The sequence below is a fragment of the Mirounga angustirostris genome, unplaced genomic scaffold (assembly GCF_029215605.1).
Source record: "Mirounga angustirostris isolate CCGP_5_RB_7025 unplaced genomic scaffold, mMirAng1.0.hap1 SCAF_12, whole genome shotgun sequence".
NCBI classification, from domain to species: Eukaryota; Metazoa; Chordata; class Mammalia; order Carnivora; family Phocidae; genus Mirounga; species Mirounga angustirostris.
Window position 1 is genome coordinate 24,730,050 of NW_026991720.1, and position 25,025 is coordinate 24,755,074.

The 25,025-nt window shown below is 39.8% G+C and overlaps 1 protein-coding gene across 2 annotated transcripts in view; it reads left to right on the top strand.

Annotated features, from left to right (window-relative positions):
• The window catches only part of GRM8 (glutamate metabotropic receptor 8), a 724,302-nt gene that overhangs the window by 328,684 nt on the left and 370,593 nt on the right, over positions 1-25,025 (top strand). Inside the window, exons 3-5 of one of the 2 annotated variants that reach the window (XM_064575601.1) lie at positions 7,868-8,003; positions 8,683-8,837; positions 9,884-10,021. In XM_064575601.1, the coding sequence (XP_064431671.1) occupies positions 7,868-8,003; positions 8,683-8,837; positions 9,884-10,021 (429 nt within the window). The remainder of the gene's footprint in view (positions 1-7,867; positions 8,004-8,682; positions 8,838-9,883; positions 10,022-25,025) is intronic. The other variant, XM_064575602.1, reaches the window with a different exon arrangement.

Below are 25,025 nucleotides of genomic sequence, written 5' to 3' on the forward strand. Positions count from 1 at the left end.
GTGGAATGTATAATGGTCTAATTGAAAACAAGTCTGGGAGCCATTCTAGTCAGAGCTCCCTGTGGTGTTGGGAGGTTGTCATTGGGCCACAGCCAGCTGGACTTCTCTGCTCAGTGCTGCTTCCTTTCTTGACCCTCCATAGGATGGAGGCCAATAGAAAATATGCATTTCTTTTTTTTTTTTTAAAGGTTTTATTTATTTATCTGAGAGAGAGAATGGGAGACAGAGAGCATGAGAGGGGGAGGGTCAGAGGGAGAAGCAGACTCCCTGCTGAGCGGGGAGCCTGATGTGGGACTTGATCCCGGGACTCCAGGATCATGACCTGAGCCGAAGGCAGTCGCTTAACCAACTGAGCCACCCAGGTGCCCCAGAAAATATGCATTTCAAACTCCTCCTAAGGGTCTGCTTCCTGAGGATCCCAACCTGCTGTTACCAGTGTAACAACACTGTCTTGGACACTTTAGACTCCAGCTTCTTAATAATCTATAGGCTAATGTTAAATGAAACAGAATGTGTGGTTGTTTTCACAGTAGCCTTTGCTGCTTAATAGTTGGCACCATTAATAGTTTCATAGTTTTTACTATTATTCTTTTAAAGAGTTAAATTCTAATTTTCTTTTTCTTTTCTTTTTTTTTTTTTTTTAAGATTTTACCTATTTATTTGACAGAGAGAGAGGTAGCGAGAGCAGGAACACAAACAGGGGGAGTGGGAGAAGGAGAAGCAGGCTTCCCGCCGAGCAGGGAGCCCGATGTGGGACTTGATCCCAGGACCCTGGGATCATGACCTGAGCTGAAGGCAGACGCTTAATGACTGAGCCACCCAGGCGCCCTAAATTCTAATTTTCAACCCAGATCTTCAAAATACTTATGGACCCCCTTTGAAAAGAGACTTGGATCTTTAGGGTAGGAATTGGGGGGTTGAAGAGGAGAATGTAAGTAACTTTTCCCATTCTCTCACATTGAAATTGCCCTAATCACATTGTGTTGACCAATAATAGGTGAAAAGTGAAATCTAGTCATCTTATTTATGGCATAGACAAATGCACAAATATCACTTCTCAGAATTTCCGATATTTGATAATATTATACAAAGAGTGGTGAAGGATTCAAGAATATGATCGACTGACAATCCCATGTTTTAAGTCTGAGCAGCAACTATCTCCCCTGTCAGGTTTGGTGATGGTGCTTATCTGGTCATGATGATGATTCTTATTAGCCACAGTAATAATGTACCACATTTGTATAGACATTTATCATAATACCCTTTTAAATTTGATTCTCTTGACATCTCTGGGAGATGGTTATTATGAACCTTGTTACAGAAATGAGGAAACTGAGAGGTGACAGATTTGTCTCAGGTCATACAGAATCCACTCTTAGGTCTTCTGATGCCAAGTCTGGTTTCTTCCTCACTCCAATATCTTTTTGCACTGGCAAATCATCACATATGAACATATCTTTCATCTCTTAGACCTGAGGCATCCGGCTACTCACGCATGAAATAAAGAGATAAAACTTACAAAACGAGGGGCGCCTGGGTGGCTCAGTCGGTTAAGTGTCTGCCTTCAGCTCAGGTCATGATCCCTGAGATTGAGCCCCGCATTGGGCTCCTTGCTCAGCAGGGAGCCTGCTTCTCCCTCTCCCTAAGCCTGCCGCTCCCCCTGCTTGTGCTCGCTCTCTCTCTCTGTCAAATAAATAAATCTTAAAAAATGGAATTTTCTTATGAAATGGAATTATTTACAAATTTACTCTTGAATCAAAGAGAGCAAATTATTGTGCCACCCTACAGATGAATGAACTAAGGCTAAGGTGGTATTCTAATTCTTGGCATCTGATAAAACTGTTTTGGGAGGCAGACCCATTTCAGTGACAACTTCCTCTGAAATATCAGGGTCCACATTTTTTTTCTTCTTTTACGTCACTTATTTTTTAATGTATAATTACATGCATCCTTTTGTTTCTCTACTGGACTGAGAGGTGTTTGAAGGCAGAACTGTCTCATTTCTATGTCTCTATGCCAGCAGTGCCTAATATAAGTCTTCCATCTATTCACTCAACAAAGGTTTGTTGAAGTCTTTATGTGCCAAACACAGTGATAGGTGATATGGGGTATGGTGGTAAATGTGAAAGACAAGGTTCAGTAGTCATGCAGTTTATAGTCTAAGGTGAGAAAAAAAATAACAAAATAAAAGAATATAATTATCGTGGTTGCTGCAATGCAAAGTAGAAGTGGAATATGAAGGACTCCAGGAAAGTCTTTCTGAAGACATGTATTTGTAGGGATAATTGGAAAGTTTTGAGGGTGGACTGGTGATATGCTGAAGAAGTTTAAGTCAGTTCTTTTCTTTTTTTTTTTTAAAGATTTTATTTATTTATTTGACAGAGAGAGAGGGAGAGCGAGAGCAGGAACACAAGCAGGGGGAGTGGGAGAGGGAGAAGCAGGCTTCCTGCCGAGCCAGGAGCCCGATGTGGGACTCGATCCCAGGACCCTGGGATCATGACCTGAGCCGAAGGCAGACGCTTAACGACTGAGCCACCCAGGCGCCCAGTTTAAGTCAGTTCTAAGAAATCTGCATAGATTCTAAGTATCCTAAGTTCTTCATACTCAATAGAAGTACTGTATTTGTATAGCTGTCAATTGATTTATAAGGGGCAACCTGCTGGGTTTTTTAATGAATCTGTAAATTTGCTTTATTTTATTCATCAATCATTTGTATCTATTTAACCATTAAGCAACAGATATGGTCAGTTGTGGATAAGCAAGATGATGGAAAAAGTCTAGACTTGGAGTCAGACAGACATGGCCCTGAACCTGGGCCCCAGCCTCTTGCTAGCTGTTGATACCCCTGTTTCCCAGTGTGCTCATCAGATATATGGTGATAATATGAGTCTTAGAGTCCTGCCATAGGACCAGTGAGGTATCAGTGAATGAGACTGAGAAAGAACAGTCTTGTGTGTTGTGAAATACACATAAAGTGTTCAGTTCTATAAATGATCTTCCAATTATCATTAAATAATCAAAAGAAAAAAAATGTACACAAGAAAATCAGACAGTAAATTCCAGAAAATAGCCAATTATAAATTCCTCCATGCAACATTCTTTTCCTGTGCTTTAGGAAAGTGCTAAGCTTTAGAAATTATTTCTTGGGCGCCTGGGTGGCTCAGATGGTTAAGTGTCTGCCTTCGGCTCAGGTCATGATCCCAGAGTCCTGGGATCGAGTCCCGCATTGGGCTCCCTGCTCCTTGGGAGCCTGCTTCTTCCTCTGCCTCTCTCTCTCTCTCTCTGTCTCTCATGAATAAATAAATAAAATCTTTAAAAAAAAAAAGAAATTATTTCTTGCAGAACTGGGAAGCCTACAGAATAGGAAGGTTGGTGTCCCTTGAATTGGATACAATCAGCACTCTTTCAGGTTGAGATATGGAAAAATGGATGCAGTAGACATATTCTTTGATAGAGGGCAACTCCTTTTCCTCCTGCTCATGCCAGGAGTCTAAATCAAGTCAGACTCTCTTTAAAAATGAAAACATTAGATAATGTAGGAAAGGTACTGTAGGCATTGTAGGTATAGGTATTATAGGAAAACATCTTTGATGAAGCATGAATGTTTGACTAAATTTTAGTTTTTTTTTTTAACCAAACCCTAACAGTATATAATGACTTCTTTTGAAGTCATAGGACCATTTCGGGGGGTGATGACATTTATTACTGCATTTTGATATAGCCTATGCAATCATCTTTCATCATTAGATAATTTTACATTCTCATCTGGCTTTTCTTATGTGTACATCTTGCCATTCAATTATATTACAAGATGCTGAGGACAGGCAATCTTTGAATGTAACTCCTGAAACATAGTAGACTATGAGTGCTTATGAATGGATTAACTGTCAGACTTTTTGACTGATGTGAAGATAGAAAGGATGAATGAGTTTCAGGGCTAAGAAAAGAACCCTAATCTTCTAGCTCCAATCATTTGAGAAGTAATGCAGTCCACAGTTTAATAAAATATCCATAAGGCATCACACAGTAAAATGCCATGTGGAACAGGTTCTCCATAAGTATTTGTTCAGCTGAAATAAATTAATTGTGTAGTCCCTCTTTCCAGGAAAACACAAATTGACCAGGCTGACAAATATGGCAGAGGCATAAAAAATATGAAATGGATTTAGACCATGTAAAAATCTGACCTAACTACTCAGTTTTTTACAAACAAAAAGTTCGATGGGCGCCTGGGTGGCTCAGTTGGTTAAGCGACTGCCTTCGGCTCAGGTCATGATCCTGGAGTCCCGGGATCGAGTCCCACAACGGGCTCCCTGCTCAGCGGGGTGTCTGCTTCTCCCTCTGACCCACTTCCCTCTCGTGCTCTCTGTCTCTCATTCTCTCTCTCAAATAAATAAATAAAATCTTTAAAAAAAAAAAAAGTTCGATAGATCCGCAGTGAATGAATAAATCAATGAATTCAGACTAAACTATGTCTGGATTGCCTGTTTGTCTCATCTGAAATAGTCATAATAAAATTTTTCAGCCTTCATTTCTTCCAGCTATGGAGTCAGTAGTAATCTCAGAATGATACTTAGGATATGACATGTCTTTAATGAGATGCTTAAGTAATCACAGCAATTTAATTAAAAGGGCAGTTGGATTTTAAAACAGCTATTGTTCCCCAGAGTGTTACAGTTTTGTTCTCCATTTCTACAGTTACCTAATGCTTCCACTCATCAGTTTTTTGTTTATTTGTTTTTTGATTTTTAAAAACATTAGGTAGTCCTTAACTTACCACTAGATTTTATCTCAAAAGTTTTCTCCTCAAAATATGTGATTGCTTTTTCCATTTGCATTTGCTAGCCCCCTCTCCAAAGCTCCTGGTTTTTCAGAGCTCCATCATTCACCTTTTCCTGTCTTTGATTTAAATATTCCCTCTGGGGGGCACCTGGGTGGCTCAGTCAGTTAAGCGTCTGCCTTCAGCTCAGCTCATGATCTCAGGGTTCCTGGGATCGAGCCCCATGTTGGGCTCTCTGCTCAGCGGAGAGTCTGCTTCTCCCTCTCACTCTCTCTCTCTCTCTCTCAAAGAAATAAATTCAAAATAAATAAATATATATTCCCTCTGAGTGATCTGTTCACTCCTAACCCTTCAACTACGGACTGCATCAGCACCTGACAAAATTGTTATCACATTTTCCATCTCTCTCTTTAGCTCCAGATCAGCTTCTTCAGTTTGATGTTGCATGGGTACTTCAAAGACAACCTGTCCTGAAGCAAAAATCATTCTTTTCTCCTCGACATACCTGCACACCCTCCTGTGGTGCTTGCTTGTTTAATGGGGGTGTCACACAAACTGGTCACAAAGGCCAAAACCTTAGTGTCATGCTTAGTGGTTTCCCGTTACCTCACTACTTAGATAAAATCAGTACAGCCGAAATATATATAATTTTTATTTGTAACTCCTACCTCAATAAAGCTGGGAAAACATAGTATGAAGCTTCACTGATTCTAACTCAAATTCTAACAGCTCAGCCGGCTCCTCCTCAGCCCCAGTAGCACTATCTTAGGCATCATTTTTCGTTGCCTCTTCCAGGAACCTCCTCATGGACCTCAGTGCCTCCTGTTCTTTCCAGTCCAGGTTGTCCTGTGCATCAGTAACCCTCCTCCATTTTTCTTCCATGAAATACAGTGTCCACAGATGAGACCTATTTCTATGGGCTACTTAAAAGAGTGAAGAGACAGAAACACTGAGTGAGGCAGTTAAGCACTTTAATTATTCATCATCTTCCACAGGACCTGCACAAGCCATGCATGATCTGGCCCCTGTCTTCCTCTCATCTTCATCTCACGCTTCTCTCCCTCTCATTCATTAGCTCTGCTGACTTGTTCCTGCCCTGCTCTGTCCTGCCCTGCTCTTTCCTGCCCTTTCTCATGCTGTCTTCACCCATTCTCTCTTCTTTCTGACCTCAACATCTCTCTAGGGAGACTTTTCCTGAGCACTCCTCAATGTAAATTAAATGCCCTTGCTCTTCCTCATAGGACTTGCCATGATTTATGATTATATGCTTATTTTTGTTGTTTTGTTCTATGTTAAGCCTGTTTCACCTACAACGTTTCTAAACTCTGAAGGCAGAAACTGTGTCTTTTATATTCATCATTGTATCCACAGTCCCTGTGCAGTATCTGGCAGATAGTGGGCATGCAATAAATATTTAATGAAGGAATGAATCAATCATCACAACTACTAATGGCATATTGGTAGGCTAGCGATCTCTAGGCTCTGTCTGTGGATTAAGGGCAATTCTCATCCCTAAAAAGGTTAGTAAGAGCATTGCTATTGTAGGGATAACTTTAACCATGCTCTAACTTATAAGAGATATAAACTTCAGTACTTGAGCACTGTTATTGTACATTATTACCACACATGGTAAGTCTGATCACAGCACACTAGACACCCATTCTCTGGCTACCAGACATTCCTTCTTTATTTGGCTACCTGAGGTTTCTTCCTAAGGCATAAAACTCATGTAATTCTCCTACTTATGAACTTTCAGTGGATTCCCATTGTTTTCAAGATAAAGTCCAAATTATTTGACATGTCTAACAAAGTCATTCTCAAGCTGGGCTTGGCTATTCTCTCAGCCCTAGCCGGTCTTGACCATAAGCCGTGATCAAACAAGGTTCTTTCATACCTGGGCCTCTACCAGAAATGTCCCACTTTTGTCCCTAGATGGATACATATTTGCTCTTTAAAATCCAGCTCTCTCAAGCACTTGAGTTACTACTCCTTCCTTTGTGTTCCCATTGCGTAGGTATAGCCTCTTAATTCTAAAATTTACCACATATTCTATGATAATTTATTGGGATGCCTGTCTCCCAGACTAGATGGTAACTCCTGGATTAGATTGTGTATTCCCAATGTCCAGCCCAATACATAACATATAATAGTACCTAGTAATGTTTGGGTGACTGAATGTATTGGCAGTTGTTTGGAAGTAAAGACACCTTTGCTTACTGAAGCAATGTTATAAATGGTGATTTAATTCTCATCTGACTCAAAAAAAGCCTATTTAAGCCTAATATTCCCTTTTCTTCTAATATTAGAATATGTTCTCTTTCTACTCCACTGAGATTGAGGAACCCTGATAGGCGGCAGAGACCTTTTCTAAACTTTTCTCTTTGGTCTCTTATTGCCTTAGAGGAAACGCCAAAGGAAGAGTTCTTTCTTTTTTTTTTTTTTCTTGGTATGATAATGGGATGGGATTTCTGCCATTTTGATTTTCTTGGTGGAGACAAAATGTCAACTGAGGGTTTGAATCTTTGGGACTTGTCTGTGTCTCAAATAGTCTCAAATACCACTTGCATCATAACATACCATTTTGTTGATGCATACAAATTTTGCTGTAATACTATGAGCTGTAAAATGAAATTAACTTTAAAGGAGGTCTACTAATTGGAAACTAATAGGAAAAGGATCTTTTTACCTAGTAAGTGGTCTCACCTATAACACATACTCATATTATTAATCCAGGCACTTGTTTTTCAACTTACATCAGATGAATCAAAACAGTCATTCTTCTTTGCACTCCTTGACTCTCATTACACATTTTGTACCCTTTGGTTTTATTATGGATATCCACAAAAATAATGTTGACACTTGGAAAATAAAACAATAATCCTGATGTATGATTACATAATTGATGTCATTTATTTGATATATACTGTAATGTGAACAAACATGTTTACTTTTAATAGGTGAGAATGACACGTTTTGAAAAACATTATATTGCATTGAATCATATGTTTTTATAAAGTAGCTAACCTCATTAAGTTGATTAATTAAGTGCTTTTTCTGAGTCACTCTCTCTCTCTCTTTTTAAAATAGGTGGTGTTTGCATTGCTCAATCACAGAAAATCCCACGTGAACCAAGACCTGGAGAATTTGAAAAAATTATCAGACGCCTCCTAGAAACACCTAATGCTCGGGCGGTGATTATGTTTGCCAATGAAGATGACATCAGGTGCTGATTAAATTTTCTTCCTGATGTAGGATCACATTTGCAACACACATTTTTTTTTTAAACATATTTCATGTTCAATGTAAAATCTTGTGAGATTTCACAGGAATTGCAGCATTCTCATGCAATTACACACTGCCTTCCTTCTGCTGCAGAGACACAACAGCCTTCTAGTTTCTAACTCTGAAATGGCTATAGAGTAAAACCTGAGAACTGAAAGAAATGAGACCAGTAAGGATGATAGACTGAATGATGTGAATGAGGTTAAGGATGAGGCTGATTAACAGGTGCTGGAGTAAAAGTCTCTAATATGTTTCCTTTAGATGGTGCCTGGGTGGCTCAGTTGGTTAAGCGACTGCCTTCGGCTCAGGTCATGATCCTGGAGGCCCGGGATCGAGTCCCGCATCGGGCTCCCTGCTCGGCAGGGAGTCTGCTTCTCCCTCTGACCCTCCCCCCTCTCATGTGCTCTCTCTCATTCTCTCTCTCTCAAATAAATAAATAAAATCTTTAAAAAATATATGTTTCCTTTAAAAATGATAAGACTCAGACAATTAGTGATTGACTAATTGTTTAACAGTGACTTACTGAGTGCATATAATTTGATATAACTGGTCTTGTAACATTCCTAAGTGTAGTGTTTCTTGATAAATATGGTGTGTTTTATTTCTTTTTATTCCTGTAGGAGGATATTGGAAGCAGCAAAGAAATTAAACCAAAGTGGTCATTTTCTCTGGATTGGCTCAGATAGTTGGGGATCCAAAATAGCACCTGTTTATCAACAGGAGGAGATTGCAGAAGGGGCTGTGACGATTTTGCCCAAAAGAGCATCAATTGATGGTAAGGACAAGCCATAGAAACTTTGTTTCATTCCAACTGAATCAAAACTCAAAGGCAAAACCAGAGCATCAGCATAGGATGAAATGAACCCATTGTTGATGACTCTGGATAGAATTTTTAATTCTGATGGTAGAATTACCAAGACAATAACTATTTAACCCAGCGTATATTTTTCATTAGAAAAGAGTACCCATAAGATTTTTTTCTTAAAAAAAGAGAGTTAGAGTTGGCCTTAGCTATTTCCATGATGTTGCTCTCTAACCTTGCATATTTCTATGGCACAGATGATGATTACAGCACCATCATGGGGAGGGGAGAGTGCTGCTATATAAAAAATGGAGATGTGAGGCTGGGCTGACCCTACAGATAAATTAATGCAACAGCAAAGATATGGAGCCTCCCTGAAAGAAAGTCTGTCTCCCAGATAGCCTTTCCAATGGTCTTAGCAGTGACTGAAATTCCTATCTTCCCCATTATCTTTTGGAGTAAGGCATAAGTTCCAGGCGGTCTCCCTTCGATGAGGTGGTCCCCTGAGCAGGCTGACACTTTGGCCCATTACCCATGACCCCATAAGATTACATCAGGACTGATTAGTTATTGGATTAGCTGAAAATGGAACATATAGGACAGGTACATTTTGAGGCAGGTAGAAGCATAGAAACCTGGAGCATTGATTCCTGCTAGGAGACAGAGAGAAGAATGAGAAAAGCGTGAATTGGTTCTGAATATCTAGGAGAAGGTTGCTGGTGGCTGCGATGTAGAGGAGAGGGGGAGGTTGTGAGGATGACACCAACAACAGGCTCTCCTGTTCCATTCATCTGCTGAGCCAGGTGCCTAAATGGTGAACAGTGAGGGCGATAATCCCCTTGGCTTTGACCATGAGGGAAGACTGATTTCTGGGCTACTGGTTCCCCCCATTTGTTAATATGTTTTGTTTTTCTCATGCAATGATCGCAACATAACATAATATCCATTCAAAAGCTCTGACAGTATTTGGTTTTGCTTTTGAAAGAATACTAAAATCATACCTTTCTTCTCTGAAATAGGGTTTGATCGCTATTTTAGAAGCCGAACTCTTGCCAATAATCGAAGAAATGTGTGGTTTGCAGAATTTTGGGAGGAGAATTTTGGATGCAAGTTAGGATCACATGGAAAGAGGAACAGTCATATAAAGAAATGTACAGGTAACCACGGAAATGTTTTCCTTGGTGTGTTTGTTTTATCATGACCTGAGAAAGGAAGTTTTTCTGTGTGGATAATGATCAGAGTACCTTCTATTTCTTCATGTCTCTTACTAGTTTCTCAACAGGGTTGAGCATACACTGATCATTCAACAAACCTGTTCATTTGTTCTTAGAGTTTGTTCTTAGAGATTCATTGGTTCTTAGAGTTGACATGTATTTCTTGGCCACATGCAATGTGCCCAAAACTGGGGTATTTGAATTCTATTTAAAAACATTTATTGAGTTTCTAGTATGGGCACACTTTAGTAGGCTTGGTGGGATATAGACAAATAAGCAAGAAATGATACTGGTCTCCAGGAACTTAACATGTAGTGAAGATGATGGGTCGTAATACACCGATATAAGACAGCCAGTTTTTTTCACTATTTCAACCCATGTCCCCTATAACATAATTGTCCCCCCTTTCCTGCATAGCTCTTGTAGCTATGATTTTTTGATGCTTTACCTTCTATATCATGTGCTTAAAAATAATAGTGATATTAAATGTACATATTTTGAATGTAAGAATGAAACATTCTTTATTTTCAGATTAACATGATTATGTACATAGAACCACCAATGGCATTTTAAAAATTACTTAGAATTAAGTACTCAATTTAGCAAAACCATAGATGCAAGGTCAATGTAAAAATTTTTTTTATCCGTGTGTGTGTGTATTCTTTTATATAAACTAACATGTGGAAAATGAAATTTAAAGAATCCTGTTAATAGCAGGATCAAAAACCAAAACATCAGGGATAGTTTTAACAAAGATGCATAAATCTTCTATGCTGAAACTTGAATGAGCATTTTATAACCGTATACCCCTCCCTCATCTACCTCTCACTACCATATTTTGATAAATCCTCCTTTTCCTCTAATCATTTCCTTTGGAAATAATTGCTCAATAGAAGATATAATATGATCAATGCTAGAGCAGACATATACACAGAGGAAGGACAGGTGTGTGAAAATGGGTGGCATGCTGTGGAGGGGTCTGACTTTAGGCTCCCTGTGTGCCAGGCACCCTTCCAGGAACTGGAATGGAGATGAGGTCTGTGCTCATGGGGCTTACACTACAGTGTGAGGAGACAGACACTAAATAAGGAAACATATAAATGAACTGAGACTTCCAGATGCTGAGGTGTGCTTACGGGAAATACAAGGGAGTGAACGTGAAAGGCTGAGCAGGTGGTATTGGCCGGGAGGGTGGCAAGTAGGCTGTGCAGTCACAGAATGCTTCTCCAAGCAGGTGACATTTGAGATGAGACCTGAATGGCAAGATGTTATCAGCCTTGTGAAGATAAGATGGCAAGCCATTCCAGGATCTAGGGCAAGCATCCTTTGTGCAAGCCATGGGGGCGGGGGAGGGATCAAGGTAGCTGGAGTGAAGGAAGGAAGGTAGTAAGTGAGAGGGAGAGTGATGGCCAATGAGGCTAAAGAGATAGGCTGGGGTCACGTCATGCAAGGTCTTCAAGTTGTTCCCAGGAACTCCTGTGCTGGGAGGTTTGGGCTTTATTCTAGATGTAGGATAGAATTACTCATGAGTGCTTTTCATCTAGGGCATTGCTCAGGTACCTGTTTCAAGCAGATTCCTTTGGTGGAAGTGTAAGGAGGGCTGGAGATCAGGAGAGAGAAAGGAGAAAGGTCAGTCAGGGCCCGTCCAATAGTCCTGGTGATGGACAGTCACAGCCTAAACAAGGATGTGCAGGTCTGGGCAGAACACAGAGGAAAGAAGTCCTGGGAAGTCGCATTGACATTACGTGGTGAGTGACGAACACTGGTGTGGGGGTAAGTGATGGAGGCTCTGAATGTGAAATCTCTACCAGCTAGGTCTATGAAAAGGGTGATGTAATTAGCGAGCAGAGAAGACGGAATGAATGGTAGATTTGGAGGGGGCAGACTTGAATTTGGTTTTGAGATGGCCCCATGGAACTGCCCAGCAGGTGGCAGCATAAGGTCTGGGACCCCACAGAGAATCCAGCGCTAAAAATACAGACTCTTGAGTGGCAGATGGAGACCTGGGAGTTAAAGACCAGGGCAGAGATGCAGTTGCCAAAAGAGTTGGAGCAGAGCTGAGGGATGACGACTGAAGATTCAAGGGGAGGAGCCAGGAAAGGCCAGTGAGCATGGTGGGAGGTGCGTGCAGTGTCCTGCGGCTGAGAGGAGTGGCTGAGGGATGAGAAGTGTGGTAGACTCAGATTGTGAGGGGCTGAGAGCCAGAAGAGAGGAAATGGGGGAAAGAATGCCTTTTTTAAGTCTGGCAAAGGAAAAAAAGGAGATATGGTGAAAAACTTGAGTAATAAGTAGGGTTACAGAAGTTTTCTTTAGGATGGGGGCGCACTTGAGCATGTTTTCAGAGAAATAGAGTATTCAGAAGGAGTAGCTAGAGAAAGAGAAATTAGCTGTGGGATAGGATCTTGACAGAAACTTTAGAGAGAGGCATTAAAAGGGAGGTGTTACCTTGAAATAATGTGATTCAGTTGGGGAAAAAAAGATATACACAGAATTGTACGGAAGTAGAGGGTGAAAAATCCTATAATTAAAAGCTAGATTTGATGAGATACCACCTCACACCAGTCAGGATGGCTGAAATAACAAGTCAGGAAATGATAGATGTTGGCGAGGGTGTGGAGAAAGGGGAACCCTCCTACACTGTTGGTGGGAATGCAAGCTGGGCAGCCACTCTGGAAAACAGTATGGAGGTTCCTCAAAAAGTTGAAAATAGAGCTACCATACAACCCAGCAATTGCACTACTGGGTATTTACCCCAAGGATAGAAATGTAGTGATCCGAAGGGGTACGTGCACCCCGATGTTTATAGCAGCAATGTCCACAATAGCCAAACTATGGAAAGAGCCAAGATGTCCATTGACAGATGAATGAATAAAAAAGATGTGGCATATATATACAATGGAATAATATGCAGCCATCAAAAGGAATGAAGTCCTGCCATTTAAAATGATGTGGCTGGAACTGGAGGGTATTATGCTGAGCGAAATAAGTCAATCAGAGAAAGACATGTATCATGTGATCTCACTGATATGAGGAATTCTTAATCTCAGGAAACAAACTGAGGTTTGCTGGAGTGGTGGGGGGTGGGAGGGATGGGGTGGCTGGGTGATAGACATTGGGGAGGGTATGTGCTATGGTGAGTGCTGTGAATTGTGTAGGACTGTTGAATCACAGACCTGTACCTCTGAAACAAATAATACATTATATGTGAAAAAAAAAAAGAAGAAGATAGTAGGAAGGGTAAAATGAAGGGGGGAGATATCGGAGGGGGAGATGAACCATGAGAGACTATGGACTCTGAGAAACAAACTGAGGGTTCTGGAGGGGAGGGGGATGGGGGATGGGTTAGCCTGGTGATGGGTATTAAAGAGGGCACATACTGAAGGGAGCACTGGGTGTTATACGCAAACAATGAATCATGGAACACTACATCAAAAACTAATGATGTTGTATCATATGATCTCACTGATATGAGGAATTCTTAATTGCAGGAAACAAACTGAGGGTTGCTGGAGTAGGGGGTGGGGTGGGAGGGATGGGGTGACTGGGTGATAGACACTGGGGAGGGTATGTGCTCTGGTAAGCGCTGTGAATTGTGCAAGACTGTTGAATCTCAGATTTGTACCTCTGAAACAAATAATGCAATATATGTTAAGAAAAAAAAGAGAACAAGAAGAAGGTAGCGGGAGGGGAAGAATGAAGCGGGGGAAATCGGAGGGGTAGAGGAACCATGAGAGACGATGGACTCTGAAAAACTAACTGAGGGTTCTAGAGGGGAGGGGGGTGGGAGGATGGGTTAGCCTGGTGGTGGGTATTGAGGAGGGCACATTCTGCATGGAGCACTGGGTGTTATGCACAAACAATGAATCATGGAACACTTCATCTAAAACTAATGATGTAATGTATGGGGGTTAACATAAGAATAAAAACAAACAAACAAACAAACAAAAACTAATGATGTAATGTATGGTGATTAACATAACATAGTAAAATAAAATTTAAAAAAAAATAAAAAATAAAACAAAACAAAAGCTAGATTTGGACATGGATATTACGGAACTTCAGAAAATATATGACTGTAAGTTCAAGTTGTGAAATTCAAAACTTCATGGAAGAGATGAGTGTTTGATAAGAAGGATTTGAGAAAGAGCATCCAAGATGAGGAAAAAGGTGGACCAGCAGGGCAAAGGCACAGAATAGGACATGGCATGGAGATGTGGGGAGGACAGGGAAGTGGTCAGCATATTGGAAAGAAGGCTGCATGTTAAAGAATAATGGGAAATAAAGAGGGTCCAGTTTTTAGAAGGATTTGAAAGGGGAGGTTACGGAGTAACTTCCGTGCTTTCATTCAGATATATTTTACATTGTGCTTAGTTCTGATTTCTGAATGTTACTGTTTGATTGTGTTCACATATTCACAGCCCACCATCCTTTAGACCATATGAATGGGGGTCTACCAGTTAATGAAGTAGCTGAACTCCATTCTCTCTCTCTCTCTATGTGTGTGTGTGTATATATATATATATATATATATATATATATATATATATATATATATATAAGTTGGTAGGAAATTAGTTATTAATTAATCATAATTTTTAATAGACTGTTTTCAGAATCTAAACTCTATTTTCTCTAAACTCCTCTTTTCAAAAAAAAGTTGATATATGTGGATGTCCTTTTAGCATCTATGGATGGTGTATACTGATACTTAATTCAGGCATAAATTCTGCCTGGGTTATGGTACAGTCCAGACTCGGTGGCATGTCTGCTGCAGATCCCTTCAATTCATTTGGGTGTTGCTAAAACTGTAAAAATCTGTCCAGTTAGAACTATTTCTAGTGCAGTGAAAATGGTGTTTACTCCAAGTGCTAGGGCAAGTGCACCCTTAGGGAATGGGATTAGTAAACAGCTTTTCAGGCAAATTCCATTGTGAGTGATACTGAAATAACTTGTTTCTGGGTGGAAAAGAAATGATGCAATGTTCTAACTTAATTTGTTTTTAAAGATATATTTATTTATTTTAGAGAGAGAGAGAGCACGCGCATGTGTGAGCAGGGGGAGGAGTAGAGGGAGGGGGGAAAGGGAGAGAGAAGCAGACTCCGCAATGACTGCAGAGCCTGCTGCGGGGGCTCGATCCCACAACCCTGAGATCATGACCTGAGCCAAAATCAAGAGTTGGACACTCAACTGACTGAGCCACCCAGGCGCCCCATAACTTAATTTTTTTTAAAACAGTAACACATGAATATTTCCAGATGTTGAGAGAAGATGTTTGTGCCCCACATTACCATCAACACTCAGTTTTCATCTCTGTTTTTGGGGAGGAAAGATGATCTATCACATTAGTGGTCAAATATACTTAAGAAGGAAAACCTATGGATATTCATGAGTAGGGGTGTCCAGGGTTTGAAAATTATTTATATTTCCAATTTGCCCAATCCCATCCAATTCAGAAATGAATGAATATAGATGTGCATGTTTCAAAATTTGACCGTACAGAGTTCATGTTTAATCATCCACAGTGAGTCAAAAAGTTAGGGAACTGTGTGAAAGAGGATATCTACAAGGGCCTTTTTGCTGCATTTAGGGTATCATTTGTGGATTATGTTCTGAGTAGAATTTTACATTAGACAATGATAATCTGTGAACATAATTATTTGCTTCCATTGGGGGCGATACTGGTTATGTATTTACACGGATAAGAGAGTGCTTCCCAGAGGGGAGGGCTTCTGTCTTACCAATTTTCAGGAGATAGAATGTCTTCAAGCAGTGAGGAGCATCCTCTTCCTGAAATTAACTTGGTGCAAACAGTTTTCTGAGATGATTTTTCCTCCTAGAATCTCAGGAAAGCTTTCAAAAAGATGTGATATTACTGTTAACTTTGATATGCTGGCCAAATTCCAAAGTGAGACAATTCCTACCATCCATTTAGCTGTTTATGTAGTTATTATTGCTTCTGAGAGCTGCTGAGTTCTGAAAGCTACTACTACTTAATCCTACTTAAAATTCCCTTTGTCTTTCTCAAGAAGAAAAAAGGATTCTTTTGTACTTGTTATCAGTGGTGATGGGTGTTATTTTATAGACATTTATCGGACCTCTCTCTCCTTTTCACCCTCCCTCCCTCGTTCCACTCTCAGCCTTCATGCCTCTCCACTCCGCACAACCCAGACACCCACAGCCCCCCGAGAACTGTGGGTCTTCATCATCTCTCCCTGTCTTTGCACGTTTTTCACAGACCCATTTCCCCACTCCGGCCTCTACCTGAGCTCCTCTCCCACTGTTCCCCTTCAGCACCTCATTTTGTCTTTTTCCTATCTTTTCTCTGATCAGTCCCTAATCTGCCATTGTTTGGTCCAGCAAGAATTTCATTGGCAGTGGAGAGTTTTTCTTTTGAGGTCTCACTTGACTTTTTTATGGCTGTCATTCTGATTTCTTGTCTTCCATTGTGAGGCCTGATGCTGAATATTGCAGGCCTAGAATACGCGGGAAGTCGTCCTAGGTCTATCCTCCCCAGAGTCAGGCTCCCTCTCGGCTTAAACTGTGTCCTGGACTTCGTTTCTTCATCGTGAATTGTGAATAGCAATCTGTGCCCTTACCAAAACACATCCCTGACCAACCCAATAAATTCAGTCGGCCCCATAGAGCATCTTAAAACCTCCCTTCGCCTCATATTTTGCACATCCGTGCATTCCTCATGAGTCACTTGTTTATTCATTTTGGATGACCTGCCCTGGGCCAGACACTGTGCTACAGATACAGAGACAAAGAACAAACTACTCTTGCCCTTTTATCGCTCACACACATGTACACTATCTTACCTATGGCATTTGAAGTGCTTTCCTTGTCTGTTGGGTTTTAATCCTTAGCCAGGAGGTTGGGACACTGCTGCTTAGCCTGCATATGGATGACACTCTGATGCTAAATGGTGGTGAGCATATGCTACTTGAAATGGCCTATTGATTCTTATTTATGACGATAGAAATAGTGGTAATGGAAAAAGCAATGCACAGATATGTTTCTTCCCACAAACAGGCAATTCTATCAGTGAACCAAATAGCAGGCTCAATAATTAGCTCCCTGAAAGGCCTGCCAATTTATTATCTAGGGCCAGAGTAACTAACTAGGTGACTTTTCAGGTGTAACTACCTCTCCACGGTCCTCTCTTTTGCTTTGGGAGGCTATGGAAGGTGGAAGCTTTCACCCATTTGCCCAGGTTGCCTGGAGACCATGTGAGTGAGTTGGGTAGTTAACAACAGGGATGGATTTAGACAATTTGGTGACTCAGGATGAAGGGAAACTAAGGTAACTTTCCCTGTGTTAAAATATGTTCTGCCATCCTTATATGCTCCTTGCCCCTTGCAAGGAGTAAATAAGTAAAACTCTGGGGGACAGTGTCCTTACATTAGCACCATGGGGTGCTTGTTAGCCCACATGCTGCTGTTGGTAGTGAGTAAAATAGCAGCAATCCCAGAATGACTTACTTATGCCACTTCTGAGATACCATATTGAATTTCAATAGATGGCAAAACAGGCATTGATTTCAGACATACAAAACAGTTCAGACATACAAGGGGCTCATTATTTGTATCACAAAAAGAATATTTTCTAAGAAGATTTAATAATTTTCAGAATTTTAGAGCTTGGATATAAAATCGAGATCATTCTCTCATTTTCTAGATGAAGAAACAGGAACCCAGAAAGATTAAGTGAATTGTTGGAAACTCCACACAGTCTCAGAGCTGCAACTAGAATCTTGGTCTGTTTTATTTAAGTTTATCCTTGACTTTTATATCCTCATTTTATTTTATTATTTATTTACTTCAGAGCGTTACCACATAGTTGGATAATACTTTTTTCTCTTTATAATACTTTATGTGTGACAGCAATGCGTAATGGAATTTTAAAATCAGCTACAAAGTGAAACAGAAGTAACATATTGGGTTGTTACCTAATCCTATAGAAAATGGTATTTTAGTATTCTTCACATTTATTTTCAATGATATATGTAGTATTTGCAAGTCGGTCTTGGACAGAATATACTTTTTATCCATTTCCCTGGCTCCCTGCCCTTTATAAAAGTAGACCTAAGACTATATTTAAAAAAAATAGGAGAGCTTCCAACTGTAAGTTTTTATAACTCTAAGTCCAGTGGCACTGAATTATAGCAATTCACTTTGCTAATTTAATTTGCTCATTTATTCATTCCCTTATAGAAAAAAACTCACTTATTTTAAATCAGTTCAGGAAGCACTATAATGTATTATAGCACTTCTAGAACTTTTGTGTGCACATGAATTACCTGAGCATCTGGTTAAAATTCATAGGTCTGGGGTGAGGCATTCTGCATTTCTAACCAGTCTCAGGTGATGTGGATGCTAGTGGGCTCTGGGCCACACTTTGAGTAACAGGGGATATTACAGTTAGTTTATAGAGATAGCAATAGCACCTGATGTTCAATTAGCAGAATAAATATTCCGCTGTGCTAAAGATTACTGATAAACCCAAGATGTTCTACAGAAGATCATTTAAATAAGACTTTAAATTGTCAAATGCAAAAATCTGTAATCAAAAGTCTATGTTGTATATACAATCTTCAATAAGTATTTAGATCAGTAAAGTATAAAGCTACAGTAGTGTGTATGTATGTGTGTGTGTGTGTGTTCTCATTAGGAAATCTGCAAGTGGGAAGTTTAATTACTAAATTTAAAGAAATGTACACAGATGCACCTGCATCTTCAAAATCTGCAAAGTAGATCACAAAGTTTGCCATGTCAGAAACCAAGAATACTCTGAAAACTTAGAAATTACACCATCAGTCATAAATGCACATAGAGTAAAGAAGTTGGAAAGGTTCACAGAGATCATTTTGCTTAATTCTTTCATTTTACAGAAAAGGAAATTGAGGCCCCTGTGGTTTAAGTGAGTTGTTCAAAGCCTTTCAGCTACCTGAAGGTGATGGTAGGACTGAAATCCATTTGATACTTGATTCTTTCCTCAATCCTTTCCTGCTCAGAAGGTCTTTCCCAGCAAGGGCCTGAGTTGTACAGATCCATTCCACTATTTTTTCCTGGTATAGTATCCTAAATGTTTCCCCAGTGGCCACCAAAGTTTAAGTATCCCATCTTTGTGACCCTCCTTGACTACTAGGAGGTCAGATTGATGCTCTTGGTCTGAGAAACACTAATACTGCTAGAATTGTAGAAGTGTAAGAAGTATCCTCTGATTAGAGTGAACTTCAAAGGTACATAAACTCTCCATTTTTCAGGGAATAACTTAAAACAGAAAAACAACCATTCTACAGAGCTAAAATGAATTTAGAAGTCTAGGAAACCCTTTCTGCAAAGCATACAATGGACTCTGATATTAGCTTGATTGGTTGGGAGTCATACAAATCTGGATGGATACGATCTCTGGAATATTAACTGAAGGACTAAGAAGTGGAAAAGGAAATATAGACAATCAAGTGACAGTTAAGCAGTTTCGAGAACCAATGATTTGAAATGTTACAGAAAGACTTGGGTCAGTGAAGATGAGGGAGGGGGAGAAAAGCACAGAAAACATTAGAAGAAGCTGTCTTTCCCTCAATGATTATTAAACCTCAACTGAGGGAACCAATTCATTAAAACAAAATAAAGAAAGAATATACAGATGGCTCAACATTAGGAAAATTTGATAGCTCTCCCCCCTACTTCCCAAAAGGAGTACAAAACAGTTACATACAAGGGCTAATTATTTGTATCACAAAAAGAATATTTTCTAAGAAGATTTATCTTGGGATTCCTTTAAACCCGTGGGATTTGAGGGAATCCCATGGCTACTATGAGTTGTTGAAATAAAAGAAATTTATCATAAACTCTTAGGAACACATCCAAACAAGAAGAACTATGTAGCTGAATAATGAATTGGATACATTAAGACAAAAGAGGCATAAAATGAGGTGTGATAAGAGTTTACTAAGGTTCATTGAGAAAACTTCCTGGAGAGTCTTATTTTTGGTTACTGTGGCATTTGTTAAAACTGCATCATGCTAAACTTCTCCCTCCCTCTCCTCAAGGAGCTTATAGTTTATAAAAAGGACAATACAAATATTAAGTGATTAGTTTGTAACTTTTTAGTAGGCAAGGCCTGTATCCTCAGGACTTAGAATATGCTTAGCATTAAATGGTTGTTAAATTAGTGAATTGGTCAAAAGTGATGGTCAAATAGTCCTTTTGCTCTTCATTCTAATCATTCAGAGATGATGCATGGGACCTAGTTTGGCATGCATTTAGCTGACAAATATTTTAATTGTTGGAATTAATTTTTACATATTTTTTATGAAACAAAAAGCTCAATACAAATGGCTACATTAAAAAGGATCTTTACCATAATTTAAGAATAAAATTAACTCTTCTGGTAGTTTATCTGTCTTTAAATTCCAGACTGCACTGCTAATATAGAGATAATAGGGTTCTAGAAACACATATAGGCTTGTATCCATCATTCAGATTCTAATTAGAATATTTGGTTTCCTGATTATAAAAATGTCATAACTCTATAATGTGTTTACAAAAACTACATTTATATTATCTGGCGGGGTGGGGGGGATGTATTGTATGTCCATATTGCTACAGATAAGGTAACAGAATAATGAAAAGATAACTTGGAAAACTATCAGTTGAGAATATGTTCATTTATTCAATTTAATCATGTTTATTAGTTTATTAGTATATTGTTGGCTTTCTTTCCCCCAAGAACACAAGGACCGGACTGTGTTTTTTTTCTGTTGCATCCCAGTGCATAGGATGGCATCTGGCACAAATAGGGCTTCCTTAAGGTATTTGTTGGATGAAGAATGAATTCAATTCAGCTTATTTATTATCTACTTTTTGTCAGGCACTGTCTATTAGATGTCAAGGGCATGTTGGTGAACAACACAGAAATGGCCTTTGCCATGGCTTACAGTTTAATTGAGAAGATGAATAATTGAGTCATGACTCTGCAATGACATGTGTTGTGGTTCGTGAATGGGAGTGTATATCAGAGAGAACTAATGTAGTGTAGAGAAGAGTGGTGTCATTTAAGTTGAGACTAGAGCATGAGTGGAATTTAGGTAAGATGAAGAGGTGATCAATAGGACTACTATTTCAAATAGAGGGAAGCACAAAGGCCAGCAGACAAGAGAAAGGATAGTGGCTTGAGGAACTGGCAAGTTCAATATGGCTCTGGTAGCATGTAGGGTGGGAAAATAGTAAGAGAGAAGGATAAGCAAGGGACTGGTCAAGCAAGATTTTATATGGCTCAGGAGGGAGTTGAAGTTTGTTTTGAAAGGCAGTGAACAGCCACTAAAATGTTTTAAGCAGATCCGACATAATCGGATTTCCATTTCAGAAAGATTATTCTGGCTGTAGTGTAATGCTGGTGAGGCAGAGCACTGAGGAAGGGAGACCCGTTAGATGTTACAGTAATTCCTCCAGAGATGAGAATGGCCCGGGTTATGATGGCCGCACTGCACTGGGGACGGGGAGAAGTGGGCAATATAAAATATATGGAAGTAGTTGATTATGTGAGTCTGAAGCTGAGAAAAGAGGTCTTGCTGTAGTGAGACAGTTGGGACTCAAGTAGCCTATAAATAAGACTGGGTGAAATAGACCCAGAAAGTAAGTGGAAAGCAGATTGGAGAAGGCCTGAGTCAGAGGTCAAAGGACTTAGCTTTTAGGGAATATGTTGAAGGAGATGACCCTGAAATTCCAGTTTTTCTGGGAATTGTCCGCAGTATCTATGGGTGGACCCCTAAGGACCTATCTCTGATCTACAACCCTAATTCTTTCCCCAGTGTCTCTGTAGCTACAATTGATTGGTTTAAGGCTGGTGCTTGACCCACGCTGGACCATCAGAGTCCTTCCAATGGTTATTTAAAACTGGAATTGAAGGAGGAAGGTCAGTCCCTCTTGGGCAGTGCTGTGAGATGTGAAGCTGGGGAGATGGTCAAGTTCCTCATCATGAGGAGAAAGTTTTTCTGATACTGACATGTAGACAGAACAGAGATGACAAATGGAAAGAGTTCTGTGATCAAGACTTTACCTGTGCCCTTCCTGCAGGTATGTGAGCTAGTTCAAGGTGCTTCTAATTAAGTTTCTCCATCCTTAGCTAGCAACCTAGCATGCAGACTAGCATATGACAATAATACTGGGGAAGATTAGAGGAGATAGCATGCATAAATCTCATTGCTTGCTACACAGAGAATACGGCAGGTACTGTTGCTTACTTATCCAAGAGCAGTTTCCCTTTCTTGGAGGCCAGCACCATCCCGTAGATCTTTCTGTGATGAGAACAGTTTTCTCTGTCTGTGTTGTCCAGTGGGGCAGCCACTAGCTGAATGGGACTCTGGTCACTTGAAGTATGGCTAGTGCAACTAAAAAACTGAATTTTACATTTTATTTAATTTTATTTGGTTTACATTTAGATGTAAATAGCCACCTGTGGCTAGTCTCTATCACATCAGATAGCAGAGGTCTAGGCTGACGGGCCTGTAGAGGAACAATTTTGTTTTAATGTCCATTCCATGTAGCCCAGTTAATTTTTATTGGTCTGGTCCAGTTACGGTAGTCCTATCCTGCTTGTCAGTGTTTGTTTGACAGAGTAACTTGTTACACAGTTCTGATCAAGGAGATAGAAGGGAAAGTCTTCCAGGACCTTTAAGGAAGTGCAGGGAGGGGAGTCTTTTTGTTCTGGTTATTGTTATGTCTGCAATTGGTGCCTGGACCTGCAGCAGGAAAATCATGTTAATGATAGCACAGTAGAAAAATAGAAAGAAACTCAGTCACTGCTGACATCTGTGAACTTCTAAATTAACCAGTCCTGGAATGCCCTTCCATTCTTGGGATATGAGAGAATAAATCCTCTCAATTTTAAAGCCATTTTGCATTGCCTTTTCTATGATTTGCAGCTGAAAGCATCCTAACAAATATATTATCAATAAGTGAAAATGATTTATTTAACATGACATGAACATGCCTCATTTTAAGAAGATATGAAAAAAATTAAAATTCTAAAATCAGGAGGTTAATATTTGTAATACAGACAAGTTGTTTATATTAAATGGATTCACCACAGGTTTCTTAAATACTGACTTCCCAGTCAGTGATTATAAAATGTGATTTGCTTTATTAAAATTAGACTGATATACAGCTTTTCAGCAATAGTTCACTAACATATTTCTATGAGAATGCTCCTTAATTTATCAAAATAATTCACCTCTGAGTTCCTTTAGACAACATGCCCTCTTGTCTACAAAAATATTATTTTACAGATGGTGGTGGTGTGCTACTTACCACCCAGACAGACAGTAATTTAGCTAAGCATTTTTCTTTGCAGTGTAAGTGAAAACCTGTTCAAAGTGCTTGCACGTTTATCAACTAAATTATAAGACCTAAGAGGAAGTAGATATTTCTGTTACGTTGTCTGGGTCTAGTAGAATTCTCAGCTTCATTCGTAGACACTCATATACTACATCTTAGCTGTGTGACCTTGGTCAAGTGATTTAACCTCTACAATTGTTGCTACATGCTAATTTTTCCTGTCTCTAGATAGGAATTTTCCTGTCTCTAGTGGTGGCTGTTATCAGTGGACCTGTCTTTTTACAAAGGCCATTCCTATTGTTCTAGCTCTCTGTTACCAAAATGCTCTATAGCTAAAACGTTGAGCTTACATGTAGAACTTGTATTGTTTTTAGAAAATTCTTGTCTTTATGTACCTCTCCACTTTGTCCCAATGGTGAGCTGACTTGACTATTTCCTGGGAAGGGAGGTAGTATTCTAACCAACAGTGATATCATTTCACCCCTGTGTTACTTTCCATTAAACCATTGACCCGTACAGAACATTTTAGCTGTAGGTTCACTTGCTTACATCACTGTGATCATTGGTTAAAATTGTAGATTTTCATTTGGGAAAATGATTAATATCTTTCATTAAGGACATTAAAATGCTGGTTTCAATTTCCCTTTTGTTCATGGTTCATGAAACACCAAAGCATTCCCTAACCTTGCGGTGGGAGGTGAGAATATGCTCTACATCTGTCTCTTACCCAGATCTTTTTCAGAAAGAATATAGGCAATGTTAGCTAAGCAGTTAGATGGGAGCAATATTCAGTTCTTTGCCAAGAGAGATCCGGGATTCCAAATACGCTGATTCAGCAGACCACAGTGAGATTGTCTAAAACTGAAGAAAGGCTCAGGAATCCATCAGAATACATGATAATTTAAATAAAATTCAAATCCCACTGGCCAACAGAGAATCAGGGGACATGAGAAAAGGAAGGGAACTTAGAGGTCATTGTATCCAGCGTTTTGCTGAGCTTCACCTCTCCGACTGATGTAACATGAGGACAGGGAGTGCACAAAACACTTCAGTTTTACTGATTCAGTAGAACTCGCGAAGGCTTTTATTGGTGCAAAATGAGGCTTTCTCATTGACTCTAAATAGGCTTATTAGCAGCACATAGAAGGATTTCCATCGTGATCTTCTCTTTGTCCCTAGTCAGAGTGAGCGTGTAGGTCTGAAGCAGGCTGATAGCTGTGAAAGTGAAAGATACCAGCGGACCGGAGTGCAGAGAGTGGGCTGGTCGCCAGCTTTGGGTTCAGCACCCTGAGGAGTGTCATTTGTCCGAGCTACTTTTATGAGACAAAAGCCCTCCTTTGTGGGTTTGTACCTCATGAGAGGGAGCAGTGGTGTAGCTGATTCGCAGTAGCAGAAGAACAGATAATTCATATGAGTTGAGGATGCCCACCTACACTCTCTTTTTCAGGAATATTAGTTTACATGTCAATACATGGCCAACGTTCTGGGGATTCTGGCTGGATGCTTCCCAGAGGGTTTTTATTAATTGGTATGAAGGTTTAATTCAGTACAGTCCAGAAAACTGTTTAGCTTTTTCTCCCCTGCTACTGATTTTTTTGTGGGGTCGG